Raw genomic sequence first — 17,306 nt, 5'->3', positions numbered from 1 at the left:
CAAAGACTATATTTCCCAACTTGATTTTGTTTTTTCTTACATTTTGTTCAAGTTTTAGTTATTTCTTCCTGTATCTTTCCCATTTCCATTTTTACCACACTCTGTTAATGTTTCATAAAAGCTATATGCTTGCTGCACAAAACCACAAATTTTTGGTAACATTCAACAAGAAGCACATATTTAGATGTGGACAGTTGGCTGATCTAGGAGCACATGTCTCTCAGCCTCCTCATTGGATCAAACCCATCACAGAAGTGGCAGAAGCACAAGAGGGCATATGCTCACTGGCATAAACCCATTTCAGGTCCTTCCTGAAACGTGCTAATCGACTGGCAAAAACAAGAGCCCAAAAGTCAAGAGCAGAGCAGGAAATACATTTTTCCCACTAAAGTGAAGGGGAAGGAGTGATAATTTTGAAAAATAATCTAATCTACTGCATCTTTTTCCATATTTTGAGAAACCTTGAGCTTCAATCTCCTAAAGTTTTCCTGTTTTGCTTTATAAAATATTTTTTTAAATAAATTGTTCTTTTCTAAGACCTCAAGGTAATGCTCATTTTCCCTTATACCACAGAATATTTTCACAGGACCCAGAGGATTTCTTCAATCCTTGCTTGGGAAGAAATCTACTCAGACCTGCTAATTACCCACCAGACACGTGGAAGGAAGTTTTTGCACTGCCCCACCTACCACTACTTTCTGCTAAGGTCCTGACTCCTGTGTATCTTGCAAAAGCTTTTCTAGTGCCATATGCAGAAAAGCGACAGAAACTCCTCTTTCTCTGGCAGTGTCTCCAACTGAAGTGAAGCACCACTAACAAAGTCAGCAGGTTTTGTTTGAACAGGATGGGACTTGAAAATTTTCATTGCCAGCATGCACTGCATCCAGTGCTCCTCTTGTCTACAGCCAGTGAACAAGCGTGAACAAGTGTATAGTGCTAAGCTACCCTCGGAAAGGGCCTATGGCTACTAGTATTTCAAAGGACTCTTGGAAGGACATGACATGCACAGCTTTCTGCTACCTGTTAACGGTGCCAATGTTCTTCTGCCTCATCTGACTTAAGATCTGGTCTTTCCCTCCCAGGTCTACACTAACCTATTGAATGTCTTTAGTCCAACCCAGGCCCTTCAAATATAGGACTCTCCTGAATGCTTCCTGAAAGAGGACTGCAATCCTAAGTAACAAAGAATATTATGACTTCAGTGATACAGCCATATTCCTTAATTAGTTTGACATCACTATCCAATTTAAGGATTTTTTTTTCTCTTTCTTCTTAGATAAACCAGAGTATCTCTGATGGCCCAGGATATTAAAGTCCCACAGTAAATGTTTCTTATGTATCTTTATATAAGTGGACCAAATATTTCTTATGGATCTTTACATAAGAGGAACATAATAAACGTGCAATGAAGGAATGAACAAACTTTGAATGTCAGTCTTTCAGAGTATGGAGCATTGAAAAAAGTATATTAAAAAAAAAAAAAAGTAAAAAGATTACAAAATTCTGGGAAACAAATAATATTCCAATTGCCACAGTACATTGTACCAAATAGCCTCTTTCACCCACCTCATCCTCCCTTTTTCCTTGTTACGCTGCACAACTCGGCTGGTGGATTTGATGTACAGGTGCCGGTGCAGCTCATCTATGAGAACCAGGTGGAGATTCATCTTCTTGCTGTGAAGCTCCAGCCTGAGGTCACTCAGTCCTTCCACTTGGAGCAGGGGGCCCTCCAAAGACTGCACTGCTGACACCTAGAGAGGGGAGGGAAGACAATAAGGTATAATAACTAAGCAACCCAGAAATATTCTAAAGAAGAACTATTTTTTAAAAGATAGTGACAAAGAGAATCTGTGAAAGCCTTATAAACGTACACTGGCTTTGTGAGTATAGTCCCCCTTATCGGTGGTTTTGCACTCAGCAGTTTCAGTAACCTGTGGTCAACCAAGTCCAAAAATATTAAATGGGGGGAAAAATCCAGAAATAACTCTAAAGTTCTAAACTGCATGCCTTTCTAACAGTGCAATGAAATCTCACACCATACAGATCTACCCCGCCCAGAACACAAATCCCTCTGCCCAGCGTATACATACTACATACATACACTATGTGCCCATTAGTCACTCGGTAGCCATTTCAGTTATCAGATCACTGTCATAGTATCACAGTGCTTGTGATAAGTAATTCTTATTTTGCGTAATAATGGCCACAAAGTGCAAGAGTAGTGATGCTGGCAATCGAATATACCAAAGACAGCCGTAAAGTGTTTCCTTTAAGTGAAAAGTTCCCAACTTAATAAAATAAAATAAAAATTGCATGGTGAAATTGCCAAAATCTATGGTAAGAACCAATCTTCTTTCTGTGAAAGTGCCTAATTTATAAATTAACTTTTATAACAGGTGTGCATCTAAAGGCAGAAACATAGTACATATAGGAATCAGATACCCACTGGGGGTTTCAGAACACATGCCCTGCGAGTAAGGGGTGACTACTGCACAATGTGGCAAGGCCTCACTCTGCCTTTGAAGGATTTAGCATCTGAAACACAGAATGCTTACTTTTCATAAGCTTGATGAAGCATCTAAAGTGCCAGCAAAGCCATACATAAGATGAATTCCCATATACACTGCCTCTCAATGGACATGAGTAAAATGAACTCTCCAATTAAAGTGATTATACCAGACATATTCTCACAAGAATTCCACATACTAATGGTTAAAATCAACTTTCAAAGCTAGCCTTTAAAGTCTAAATAGAAGCACATAAATGTTTTAATAATTCTTATGATGATCATGAACCAGAGCTTCGTTAGCCTGAGTCTACATTTGAGTTTACATAAAGTCAGTCTCTCTTTCTCATACACCCATGCACACAGAGGTCAATGCAATTTTACCTGAATGCTACAAGCAGACAATAGCAGCCATCACTCCTTAGCTTAACCCAGCTTGATAGAAGAATGAGAATTAGAACAGTGAGCAGAAGATACACTATGGAGAAGGAGATATTCCTGGTATAAAGTGCAATTTGGGACATTTTAAGACAAAATGGGTTGGATGAATTAAAATGGTATAGGAATGCCTACAACAACGAGAGAAGATAGGGAGGGACTCATGGAATCTAGAGCAGTTTATTTGGAAACCAAAGTGTATATAGGTTTGGAAATCATAGTGTATATGTTTCAAAAGAAAAAAAAATAGCATGTATGATCTGATCCCATTTACCCATGTATATGAAATTATATTATGTCCTTATGTATAAAGATCTTATATATTTTTAATGGAAAAAAAAAGTGAAGAGAATATTCTCAGTACTATTCCTTTGGAGAACAAAGTTGGAAGTAAAAAAAAACACAAAGTATATAAATGTTATAACAACAAAGAAGAGATGACCACAAGCTGAACTCAGAAGGCAAGAACACTACCAAGCTCCCAGAAGGGATTAACATGTGATGACTATTACCTGCTTAGGTCATCCTTCTAAATCTTCCTAAGATATACAATTAAAGGCAAGAACTAATAATGCTTAATTCAGGTAAAAACATTAAATTATTTACGCAAATAAACATGCTCCTAAAATATGAAGCATTTAGACAAAAGGAATAAATGGTGAAGGCCATGAAACATACCAGTGGATAAGTGTTCATCAGAGATCGATACCAATACACACAGTCATGGAGGAGCTTGTGAACAGTGAATACAGACAGTTTAGGAGCTGCCAAATACAGAGTGGCCTGAGAAGGGGAGGAAAATGCAAAGGCTTACCCACAAACATATCACTTGTTTGTGATATACTATAATCAAATGTCAGCAGCAAATAGGTTTCCTTACATTTACCAAGAATCAGGGAATGAAAGAGTGACAAGCCCTGGGCCAGCTCTGCCCTCCACAGCCCGCCTGTTCATTTTCATGCTGACTTGCAGCTGCCCTGCTCTGAGAGCCCTGGGCCTGTGCAAGCTGCAGCAATTGCAAATGGAAAGGCAGCCTCACAAAATGACCAGCGGGTCCCCAAGGAGGAAAAACAACAACAAATTCATTCACACGGATGCTCTAAAAATGGATTTTAACTTGGGTCTCTAGCAGAGAAAAGAGGATGCAGTAACCTTTAGTGACATCGAAATCCAGAAAATGAAAAATAATTTGGTAAACCACTGGTCCATCATGTAGCCTTATCCCTTAAGGTAATTAAATCCAGCTGAGATATTTAAGCTTAAAAATCACCCACTGCACATGAATGCTTGATTTGTTTGTAGAAACTTGCATGAAGATTTGTAACCCAAATACAACAAATTCCAAATACAAAATTATATGATGTCAACTTTTAAAGCCAATCTTAGTTAAAAATTTTTAACATATAGGTAAAAAAGCACAGTGCCTGGCACCTATCTGTTCTGTGGACAAAGAAACCTCAGCGGGTGTTTTCAACATGCTTTGATGCAGCATTTTTAGTAACGTGTTGTTTCCTTCATAGAACCATTGTAACCATACAGATTACAAAATATCTAAATATGTACAATTAACACACACACAAACACACACACACACACACACACACACACACACACACTATCAAGAGCGATCTTAACACTTCTAAGATTTGAAAACCTTACCACAAGGAGAATAGAGAATAGTCTCTTATTTGTATTTGAAAATACAGTGTTTTATTTTCTGTCCTTCACTTATTTAGAGTCTATTTGTAAAACTGTAATCATGGAAGCTAGGCAAGGTTACTGTCTTCCCTCTACTCTACTCTTGCTAACCAACTTGAAGAAAATAATTGTCAATGCAACATTTGATTCACTAGAACATCAGTTTAAAAACCTGACATTTATCTTATCTTGCTTAAAGTAGCCTGCACCATAAAGTTTACACATAAAGAAAAACTTGGTGAAGCAGCAGTCAAACCCACAACCATCACTGGTGGTTAAGTCTGGGGATCTGGCTTCCAGGCACTTACTGACAATAAGGCTTCACTGCAGGAGAAATCCACCTACATTTAGAACTGAACATATCTCCTAATAAAAATGCAACTAAAGAGACATTTAATGTGTGAGAAATGGTTATTTCATAAATTATTTCACCGTTTTCCAAATGTAATGACTATAGAACACTTCAAAATAATACACTGATGAAACATTAACAGGAATTCGAGAGATGCAGATGGATCAAAGCAGCAGCAAAATGGCCTCACAGGTTAGTGGCTATGGAAAGTTATCAAAATTGGGTTCACAGATATGACTCTGTGACACTAAGTAATGTCACAAATATATATTAAAATTGTAAATTAAAGGTGAAGTGGACAACAAACAAGTGGAATAGTTCATAGGTAAACGTTGCCTAAACATCTCCTCACAAGACCATTATCATTCATTCATACCCCAAATGATATCTACTATGACCTCTTAGAATTCTAAGGTATACCACACCATTTCTTATACATTACTTAATACAAATAGATAATGAGCCAATTAATTGTATCTAGAATTTCTCTTACATATATGTTCAAAAATTATTTGGAGGCGGGGAGGAGGTACTACTTAAAAGGGAATTTTTTTTTCACAGTATACCAATTATCTATTGTAACAGAAAATTGGTATTCTACTCAACTACTCATATAAATAACAAATCTGTTTTGGAGTTGAAAGCAAGTATTTCCTTCAGGATTATGAAAATGAACAAACATTTACAAAATGTTTTAACACATGAGATTGAACAGGACAGCATGTTTTGTTATTAGAAACCTACCCATTAAGAAAACATAAATTCTGAAAAATGATTCCATAACTCTAAAAATAGGTCAAAATGCAGTTAAAATATACATTATAGAGAATGTATATTTCTATACATTAGAAATGTATAAAATGTATAGAAATGTATAGAATATACATTTCTATATAGAATATACATTTCTATACGTTTCTATACATGTCTCCTATTTCAAAAAAAATTTACCTTGAGATGACAGATAAGTCTACAACAAAAGAAATCTTGGTAATTATGAACAATAGAACCTGTAATTTTTATTTCCCAGTGTATTTCTCAATCTCATTTTAGTTTAAATGAGAAAATTATTATTTCATAGTTAAATTTGTCTTCTGCCCATCTTATTCAGGATGATTAGGTAGAAAGATCTAGTTTTGTGCCTTAACATAAACCAATAGAAAAGTTTCAGAGAAACACCAAAACTGGCCACACTCAACAGCTGCTTCACTGAAGATGCTACTAAACAGGAAACTATTGGTCTTTTTTATTAATGGTTTTAGGTGGGAGAGGTGAGCTCTACAAAGGTACGTGACATTAGTAACTGTTTCTAAATAGAACTAAGGTTCGAGCCAAAAGAAGAAGGGAAACTTATAAGTATAAACAAAAAGCCAACCTGCTAACTAAACCATCTGCTAGCTAATGAAAATGCTTATTTTGGCAACAATATTCCCTAAGAAAGCAAATGTTTGCAACTGTTGAGTCCAAAACAAATACTTCCTTCAGGACTCTGATAATTAGTTTGTCTCTCTGAAGGAAGCTATTTTTTTTTTTAATAGTAAGACAACATAAACTTTCTGAAAATGTTGCCTTGGCCCAATTTATGGGTACACTAAAAAGATAATGAAATTTGACTTTTTCAAAGAATGGATGCCTTCCCCTTTCCTGTATGTATATTATAAGAAGACACAAGTTAAACAATGTTTTAGAATGGTAATCTTTGACTGCAAACAACAAAGAAGGGTGCCTGAGAACCCAGAATAGGGCCAGTGACTTAAGGCCTGGGGGCTATTGACAGTTTCATACTGAGACCTCCTGGAAAGCTGCAGCACAGGGCAAGGCCAACAGCCTGGAGCAAAAACACCTTTTTTTACCCACACTCCTCAGCCCATAGCTAATCAGTGATCCAATCAGGCAATCAAAAATGCCCATTCTTAAAATCAGTTTGCTAACATGCTATTGATCCAACCCATTCAGGTGCCCCTTCCCCCTAAGGAAACTAAATACCTATAATGCAGACTCAGCATGCTCTCACCATTAAAACAGGATGCTGTCTACCTCCATTCTCCTTTCATTACTTTACCGCCCTGGCGATTGCATGTTTTTATTTAATAAACCTTCATCAGCTCAAATGAAGGGTTGTTATTAGTTGAGCTAACAGCCAAATGATAATGCTCCAGAGAGATATCAGTGCTTGTTGGTGCATTAACAAAGAGAGGAGAAGGGCTGAGGTCAAGCACGTGTCAATGTAAATGAGGTGATATTAGGTACTAAAGGCTTAATGCAATAGACTGCCTGGGAGATAATGGAATTTCTAGGATAAAGCAAATGAGATGAAGTTATTGATAAGTGAATGAAGGGAGGGGGGCTGCAAGATAAAGTGCTGTCAAAAAAAGGCCTTTTACTTGTGAATTTCTTTCTTAAAGTATCTTCAAATCTATGGTAGAAAACAAAACTCAAAAGAGATCAAATATGACATTAGTTTCATGAAACAGCTATCCTACTGCTGCTGTGAAACACAGATTTGTTCTAAAAACAAACCATCTATTAAGCTATTCTTACGCTTTCTTTAGATTCTCCCTTAATTTTGCTTTTGTCTTGTTTCACCTTTTTCTTATACATCAGGGCATTCTACCACAAATAATTCCCATATTTTATATTTTATTAACACAAAGTCTAGGAAGGGGAAGCCAGGTCTTCTAAGATCCATTAGCCTCACAGAATGACAATATCTGAGAAATAAAAGGTAAGAATGTTCCATTGTCAGGGACCTTTAAAGGTTGTCAAGACTTAGGCCCTCCACAATTTTACAGATTTAAAAACAAACAAACAAAAAAACCTGAGGCCCAGAAATGTACTTTTTTCCCTTAACCTTTATTTTTCTTCCAAATTACAAAAGTAATGCATGCTCAATCTTAAAAATCACAGAAAATCACAAAGGTAAAGATGGTCCATATTCTTAATAATCGGATAAAAGTGTATCTTTTAAGTGATTCCTTCCAATCATTTTCCACACCAAGTTTTTTGTGAAGAATACTGTTATTTTTAAATATGCATTTTTTAAATTTGTCATTACATTGGGAACATGTGCCCATCAGCAAATATGTAACAAAAGAGCCTCTTTTGTCCCAAACAGACTTATAAAAGATCTATTCACAATTACTTTCCTGATGAAATTAAACTATAGTCAACACCTTATGAAAAAGAATTGTAATTGCTTATGGAAGAGCTCATAAAAAAAACAAAACAAAAAAAAAAACCCTTCTTTATTGCTAATCTTATGATTCTTCCAATTCCCAGTTCCTATCAGAGCCCCATAGAGAGCACTGAAACCTGGATTTCTTCTCCAAAATACACAAGAAGAGACTGCTGGGAAAGTTACTCTCATTTACCAAGTGTCCTAAAGTCACTTGCATTGGTCATCTTGTTATTCTGGGACAAGAAAAAGTTACAAATAACTGTCCTCTTAAGAGCTGGCAAAGGAGGTCTCTGAGAATTATTCAGGCTCACACTCAAATCAAGACAATTCTCCACACTCTGCACCAAACTCTATTAGAACTGCTCAGCACTTATACAGCTCTTTACTAACATGAGCTATTAAAATCCCATAAAAAAAAATGTGAGAAGAATATGCCTTTTTTCTTTTTAAGAGCAAGGCAACCACAAGTAATCAGTACTGGGATGGATCTCAGAGACTACAGACTCTTTTAACTAGCTCCTCCTACTTTGTGAGGACAAGGAAAGGCTACTGACCATCATCAGGTTGAGAAAGAGTCTCTGGGAAGGGGGGTATGTGTGTGTGTGGGGGGGGGGGGGGGGGACAATGGTAAGATATGTACACAGATAATAATTTAATAAAATAAATAAAAAATAAAAAGTTGAGAAAGAGGGCTCCCATCAACAACATGCATTATCATCTGCTGCAATTTACACATGTCTAGGGTCCAAGGCCACAGACTGACTGGGTCCCAGGCCACAGACTGACCAATCAAAAACTTATTCAAGCAACTCCATCTGTGAGACTGAAACCTGAATATGATGGAGGATTGTCAGCAAAGGACCTAGGAATTATTCTTGACTTAGATTATTCCTCCTACAGACTTGTGTGTAAACATGTACACACACACACACACACACACACACAGAGTCAAGCTGATTAAAACATGTATGCAGTAGTGATGGTAACAGTAGGCCAGATATGTTACCCAATGTAAACAAGCCCCAAACTACTGCTTTTTCTTTTTACCTGGCACTGTGTGACAGTGATGATGACAATCCTGGCTACAGCATTTTTAATTTCAAATTGCCTTCTATTTTTATAAAGCACTTTGCCTGTATAAAATTTCCTTTTTATTCTCACAACCATTCTACAATATGACAGGGTATTTGTATAACCATAGAAGAAGATACTAAAAACCAGGGAGAGAAAATGATTTCTTTGTCTAAGCTCACAGAACTGGCGAATTGTTGGGTCAGGACTGGAGTTAAGAAGGTCTGCCTTTTAATCAATTTTCTTTGCACTACACCACACTGTACCTAGCCACCACATGTCTGTCAATAAGTAAATTTGTGCCCCAATTTCAGTCCATTAAATCCTGGCAATAAGTCAGATAAGAACCCACAGTAAAGATGCAGGAATCAGAGCACCGTAATGACAGCTGTGAAGAGTTCCATGTCAGCCTGGAGAGCATCTACCTTAAACCATCACATAGAACTCCTGTTAACCAAATAATCACACTAGAATATCAGAATAAAAGTCAGACACTCAGCTCTATCTAAAAACTGCAATAGAGAACAGCAACAAAGCAGCATTAGTCAAACTACTTATATGCACATTTGTACATGTGACTATCTCAATGTCATGTCTCTCTTAGGCAAATATTTGGTTTCTAATGACTCTTAAGCTGGTATTAAACAAAGCCAAGGGCAATTAGTTTTGCTTTATTGCACAGCATAAGAACCTACAGCAATGGTTCCAAATTTGTCTACAAAATGGAATCTACTGAAGCTAGTGTCCCACTACCTGAGATCTCAATGTAATCAGTCTAGGCTGTGACCTGGATTTCAACACTCTTTTTTAATTTTAATTTAATTTTACTTTTCAATTACACTTGACATACAGTATTATTATATTTGTTTCAGGTGCACAACATAGTGATTACACATTTATAAAACTTACAAACTGATCACTGCAGTAAATCTAGTACCCATCTGACACCATGCATAATTATTATAATACTAGAGGCCCAGTACACAAAATTCATGCATGGGGGTGGGGAGTGCCCAGCCTGCATCTCTTGCAATCCAGGACCACTGGTTCCTAACTGTTCACCTGCCTGCCTGATCACCCCTAATCCCTCTGCCTGCCTGCCTGCCTGATCACCCCTAATTGCCTCAGCCTGCCTGCCTGAACAACCCTAACCACTGGCCTGCCTGCCTGATCTCCCCTAACTGCCTCTGCCTTTGCCTCTGCCTCAGCCCCCGCCCCCAAGGCTTCATCTGGAAGGTTGTCCAGAAGGTCGTTCAGCTGTCCAGTCTCATTAGCATATTACGCTTTTATTATTATAGATTACAAACTATATTCCCTAAATTGTACTTTACGTCCCCATGACTTGAAGGATTCATTAATGGGCAGTTTGGGAAATACTGCCCTACAGCCAAGCTAGCCAATTTAAAATTTCTATACTTATGAGGTTTAATACAATAAAATGGAACTTCTACTTATTTAAAATAGGCAGACAGAAGAGCACACTAAAAAGAGAGGGAAGCTAATACAATAACCAGTGCCTATCAAACAGCATGGCTTTTAAAAACTCCAGCCTTCCAAAGCAAATCTAAATAAAAAGGACACTGAGCAGCAAGAAAAACAGTTGCTACCAAGCCCTATACTTTAACACACTAGGGAAAAAATAAAAGGCCACACTAAGTCTACTTAATTGTGGATGCAAAACCAAGGTTACTTGTTTAATAACTTTATTTTCAGCTATTCCTAAATATTTTTGAAAAGATCAGATGTAGATGTTTGAGGGAATAAAGGGGTCCCAAATGCATCTAGAAGCTGCTACAGCTAACTATCCTATCACACTCCCACCCCCAATATTCCTGGTCCCCTCTCTTGTTTTATAAGGATACAAAAGACATAGTTATTCATCATCTGTCTCTTCCAGCTAGTGTGTAAGCTTCTTCAAGGTTAAGTCCACCTTCACAGATACACTATTGATCAACAACAACATCATCACATTCATTTTCCTATCACAATATGAGCCAGGCTCTTTTCTGATAAGTTATTAGTATAGAATACTAGCCAGTCTCTCAAGTCAATATTCAACACTAGAACAGATAGACTTTAATGGTAACTATTTCACTATTGATCACGGATACATTTTTTATCATGTACAGAAATCTATATGGAATATTGAAACATTTTTGCAGAGTCACGGAACCATTTTCAGGATAAGTTCAATAAGTTCACTAGAATGTTTCAGGTCCTGATCTTTATAGAGCTTTCCTCTCAATACCATTTCCAGAGTCAAGATAAGAAAAAACAATTCTGTGAGATCTCAGAAACTTACAAGTCAGATGAAAGGGATAAGCATTTGAGCCCTTTTTTTCTTATTTGTACATGAAGCATTTGATAGTTATGATCACCCCTTCCCTAACCTTAATATGAGAAAAGAATAATTAGTCTATTTGCTAATGGGAAAGCTTTACTGGCACCAAAAGAAGCCACCTCATTGGTCCACTATTCCTGCTATCTAAGCAATGACAGAAAAGAATAGCTTAACAACTACTCTAACGCTAAAATCAATTTGTTGTGGTGGTGGTTGTTAAGCCTCACCCAAGAATATTCTATCCAATGGTTCTTTTTTTTTTTTTTTAGAGAGAGAGTGGAAGGGAGGAAAGAAGGAAAAATAATGAGAGAGAAACATCAATGACAGAGAGAGACATCAATTGGTTGCATGTTCAATCCCTGACCAACACCAGGGATTGAACATGCAAACCAGGTACATGCTCTTGACTGGGAATGGAATCTGAGACCCTCTGGTCCACATGCCAACACTCTAACCACTGAGACACACTGGCCAGGGCTAAAATAACATTTTAGATGAGCCCTCCACCAGTGAAATGCCTTATATCTAATTACGGCCCTTGGCAAAATAACACATTTAATACTTAAAGGTTCTGCAACAAACTAATCTTAGATAGTATACCAACAAATTATTAGTACATTGCTTATAATCAGACAGTCAATGGATACCCTATGAACAAATACTTGATATAGGCTGAACAGGTAACTGATGACACAGAATCTGAAATTTGTCCAGTCAAATCCCAAAAATAAGGCATAGTACTCTGGGGTCTTGCTCATCCATTAGTGCACATGTTAGAGCAGACAAGACTTACTACTTTCTGAGAAGAATTCCATCTACTAGTATCTGCGTGCAATAATTCCTGTGTATAAAATGTGGAACACTCTTTCATTCAGATAGATGTCTGTGTTAGGCAAAAAGAAAAGGAATAAAAAATGCTTACCTTGCCAGCCCTACTTCAACTCTTTTATCAGTTCAAAAACAAGTCCACCTTAGAACAGTTTATGAGATTATAACCTGTCTAACAGTATCAGTAAAAATAGTCAATTAATTATAAATAACATTTCTAAGCACTTATAATGGATACTGTGACTACTTTATATGTATAAATATCTCATAATCCCCTTAACCATCCTTGGGGGTATGCATTATTGGCAATTCCAACTTTCAACAAAGTCAAGTTAAAGAATTAACTCTAAGTCATCAAGCTAGTAAACAGCAAAGCTGGATTCCAAAACAGTCCATCTGACCCACACTAAGCCCCTGCTGACATTTACAACCTTGAATGTTGTCCAACAATTGCAAAGGTAAGTAAATATGTCACAAATATACTTATTAGCATGATAGGGAGTTAGAAAACTATGCAATTAAATAGCTGTCTTACTCTCTTTATCCCCCAGATATGGCCATGTTTTCACAGTGTAAGTAAAATAATTCCACTATACTTTTTTTGCAGCAAAGCACTCTGAGATCCCCTGGGAAGAGGTAACTATATAAATACAAGTTATTATTATAATTATCAGACTAATTCTTATCTGACTATACAGCTATGGATTCTTTTTTAAAAGGTATATAAATAATAAAAATATAAAATGATTAAGAGACATTCAGAATCTCTCCACTCCCTAGAAGACTTAGAAATGAAAAAATTTATTTCAGTCTCAAGCTTGTGACTGTCAGCTAAAGTGCCTTAAACCTACTCGAACGGTCTTGGCTCCCACTGATTGAATGAAATCATTGAACTGACTTCTATGGGTTGATAAGTCAGAACTTGTGTAAGTGATTTTCGAAGCTCATCTATGCAATTTCAGTTTGATTCAGACTTCTACACAAATTTCCCTTTAAAAAAAAGTTCATAAAAATATTAACTATCATGAAATACCTTAACTATCATGAAATACCTTCCTGGTTAGCTCATGCCATGGGGAAGCCGCTGCTATTCTTACATTACTAATTCTTCCCAGAATTAATCAGTCATTGTACATTAGAACCAGCAGCTGGAGTGTTTTGAGTGATAATGAAACCTGTAACAAGGCATCTTCAGCCGTCTTTTCAAGACAATAAGGGAATTAAAATTTCAATTTAAATGCAGAGGTTTGAAACACGCTTCACTGGCAAAATTACTTCAATTAATGTGAGTGGAATACAAAGAACAGACTGCAGAAATGTGATGCAGCAACCAGAAATTATGTCATTAATGTGCTTGCATCAACCCACCACAATGATTGCAAAGGTCTAATGTAAACCGTACATATCACAAAGCTACAGGCTACACTATAAATCAAGTCTCTGATTTCCATGTGATGGATGCAGGCTTCTTGGTGGATCACTTTTAGCTTTTTGTAAGCTAACAGCAGCTGTTTACCTTGAAGAAGAAAACAAAAGGCCATGTCTATTTGCAGACATTGCCAGCCATGACAATTTAATTATTTTATGCAATACTCAGGTTATTGTATCAGAGGAAGAACTGAATATCCCATTCAGTAGCCAAGTGTAGGGCCATCTCTCCAGTCTAACGCTGAAGTGGGAACTGCAGGAGCCGACAAGAGCCCAGGTCAGCACTGATTTAGTTACTCTGGATTTATAACCTGACTAGGGATTAAATTACTGGGCATCTGCACCTGCCTCAAAATAAAAATGCAAAACCTTTTCTTAAACGAATCCAAGGAAATAAGAGGGTTTTGAAAGACGACTTTATTGTGTCTTCACTTTCCTCAGATACCTTAAGTAGATTTTACTTCCAATATCACATAACCATTGGGAAAGGAAATGTGATTATTTTTTCATATGAAGTCCACTGAAAGAGCAATTACAGACCTTACTGTTCAGTCTTATAAACAAAAGGCCAAATTGAAGAATATTTCCAACCTTTTAAGCACTTTAAATCTTACCTCCACAAAATCTTCACTGTCTAGGAGGATATGCCAATGGCCCAGATCAGGCAAGGCAACTACCTCATCTGGAAAATGGGGATGGTACTGGAAACCTATCTCAGTGGTTTTCACTGAGTTGTTGGGAGAAATAAACGTATTACCAGACATAACACACTTGAAATGGTACCAGCACATAGTGAGTATCCAATATATATTAGCTATTATAATTATTATTTTGTTGTAAAAAGAAAAGATTAGAAAATACGGAACCATTAAAAAGCAAGCAAACAAACAAAAACAATGGGAGAAGAAAATTAGACCAGAGCTCCTAGAGAGACAGTAAAATGCCTTTTTCTATTTAGTGATATGAAACTCTTTCACACAGTTACCCATTTGACTAATGACCTGTGAACTATGACTATATGACTATGGTAAGTATAGGGCAGGCAAAAATAGATAATATATAGCCTCTGTGCTCAATGATCTACAATATAAACAGAAGTAATTATATTACAAAGAAATACATACAGCTTATGAAAATAAAGAATAGCATCTACTCATGGTAAGTATTCCTACCACAATAAAAATAACAACATAATTTTTTTAAAGGAAAGTATCTGCCGAAACCAGTTTGGCTCAGTGGATAGAGCGTTGGCCTGCAAACTAAAGGGTCCTGGGTTCGATTCCGGTCAAGGGTATGTACCTTAGTTGTGGGCACATCCCCAATGGGGGTGTGCAAGAGGCAGCTGATCGATGATTCTCTCTCATTGATGTTTCTAACTCTCTATCCCTCTCTCTTCCTCTCTGTAAAAAATCAATAAAATATATATTTTTTTAAAAAGTATCTAATTACCTGGCAAAGTTAGAGATGATAAAATTTGAGCCAAGTTTTAAAGACTACTAGATCATCATTTTCCAAGCAGAGAGGATTGAGATTAGTTTCAAGGAAATGTATAATCAATTAAAAAAGAAAATATCTACAGCATCCCTATACAGTAGCAACAAATAACTACCGTGTTTCCCCAAAAATAAGATATCCTCCGAAAATAAGACCTAGCGCATGGAAAAATAAGACATCCCCTGAAAATAAGATCTAGCGCATCTTTGGGGGCAAAAATTAATATAAGACACTGTCTTATTTTAGAGGAAACAGGGTAGAAATTGTAATTAATAGCCATTGTTTTAACAAACAAAAATATGATACTCAGAAATAAAAATCATGTATGTAATACAGAATTTCTAAGGAATACATTCCTAAGCATTATTACAAAGACCATAAATAAAGACTTTAATAAATGTGAGACATGTCCTGTAAATGTAATGTCCCTTACATTTAATCACACTCTTTGTGGAACTTAACAAGCTGATACTAAAATCCGTCTAGAAGAGTAAAGGGCCAAAAATACCAGATGATTATGAACAGCAAGGTCCATGGTCGGCAAACTGCGGCTTGAGAGCCACATGTTGCTCTTTGGCCCCTGGAATGTGGCTCTTCCACAAAATACCAAGGCCTGGGTGAGTTTATTTCAAAGAAGTGGCATTAGAAGAAGTTTAAGTTTAAAAAATGTGGCTCTCAAAAGCAATTTCAATCGTTGTACTGCTGATATTTGCCTCTGTTGACTAATGAGTTTGCCAACCACTGAGCAAGGTGAAGTAGCATCTTTACCTATTACCAAGATATATTATAAAATTATAGTAATTAAAACATCACGGTTTTGTTGAAGACACAGATGAGACCAAGTGAACAAAAAGAGCTCATAAATACCCATGCATATATGTAAAAACTTGGTATGTGAACAAGATGGCATTAAGTCAATAGAAAATGAATTCAACAAATGGTCTGGGCCAAGTGGCTATTTACATGGAAGATAAAATTAGATCCCCAGTTCAAACCACATAAGAAAGTACATTCTAAAAGGATTAAAGAAGAACACATAGGACATTCTCTTTATGACACTGAGAAAAACAATTATTAAAATAAAAATCACATAACATTAAATGAATGAGAAATCTTATTTCATTAAATTTTATAATTTCTTTATAACAAAAAACACTTTAAACACAGTACAACTGATAAAAGACATTTATAATCCATCCAACAGATAAAGGGTTAGTATCCAGAATATATAAAGAACTATAAATAGCAAAAAGAAACTTCTAAGAAGTATGTCTCATACATCCACCCTTTTCTGAAAGGTGACTGTTCTTCCTTCCCACCAACCAACCATAATTTTATATATGTAAACTAGAGGCCCAGTGCACAAAATTTGTGCACTAGGGGGTAGAGGGGGAGGTGTCCCTCAGCCCAGCCTGCACCCTCTCCAATCTGGGACCCCTCGGGGGATATTAAACTGCTGCTTTAGACCCGATCCCACTGAGGTCAACTGTCAAGCCCTACTGGGTGAGGGGCATGGCCTGAGGTCCCCAGGCCTAGTACAGTGGTAGAAGGCACACCTTGAGGTCCTCCATGAAGGCCTTCCGGGCAAGGGGCAGGGCCTGAAGATCCCCAGGGTGAGGTTGCGCTCTGAGGGCCCCCCCCACCAGAGGGGAGCACCTTGAGGTCCCCCATCAAGCCCTGCCAAGCAGGGGGCACAGCTTCAGGTCTCCCACCCCGCCCTACTCCACGAAGTCCAGGTCCCTGCTGATTGCTCATTATTGGAACCCCGTCCCCACTGTGGGCATAGCCATCTTGAGTTATGGAAACCCTGACTCTGCACAGCCAGATGAGCATAGCCATCTTGTGTTATGGGAACCCCACCACCAATGGGGGCACAGCCATCTTACTCGATATGATGGTGTGAAGGTTAATTTGCATATTACCTCTTTATTATATAGGATAGTATATAATAAAAGGCTAATATGCAAATCGA

The 17,306-nt window shown here is 37.2% G+C and overlaps 1 protein-coding gene across 2 annotated transcripts in view; it reads right to left on the bottom strand.

Annotated features, from left to right (window-relative positions):
• The window catches only part of EXOC4 (exocyst complex component 4), a 674,653-nt gene that overhangs the window by 623,261 nt on the left and 34,086 nt on the right, over nt 1-17,306 (bottom strand). For both annotated transcript variants that reach the window (XM_036427305.2, XM_036427297.2), the window contains exon 4: nt 1,567-1,751. In XM_036427305.2, the coding sequence (XP_036283198.1) occupies nt 1,567-1,751 (185 nt within the window). The remainder of the gene's footprint in view (nt 1-1,566; nt 1,752-17,306) is intronic.

This window comes from Pipistrellus kuhlii, unplaced genomic scaffold (genome assembly GCF_014108245.1).
Source record: "Pipistrellus kuhlii isolate mPipKuh1 unplaced genomic scaffold, mPipKuh1.p scaffold_m20_p_10, whole genome shotgun sequence".
In the NCBI taxonomy this organism is placed as follows: Eukaryota; Metazoa; Chordata; class Mammalia; order Chiroptera; family Vespertilionidae; genus Pipistrellus; species Pipistrellus kuhlii.
The sequence above is the reverse complement of the archived record's forward strand: the minus strand, read 5'-3'. Positions and strand labels throughout refer to the sequence as shown.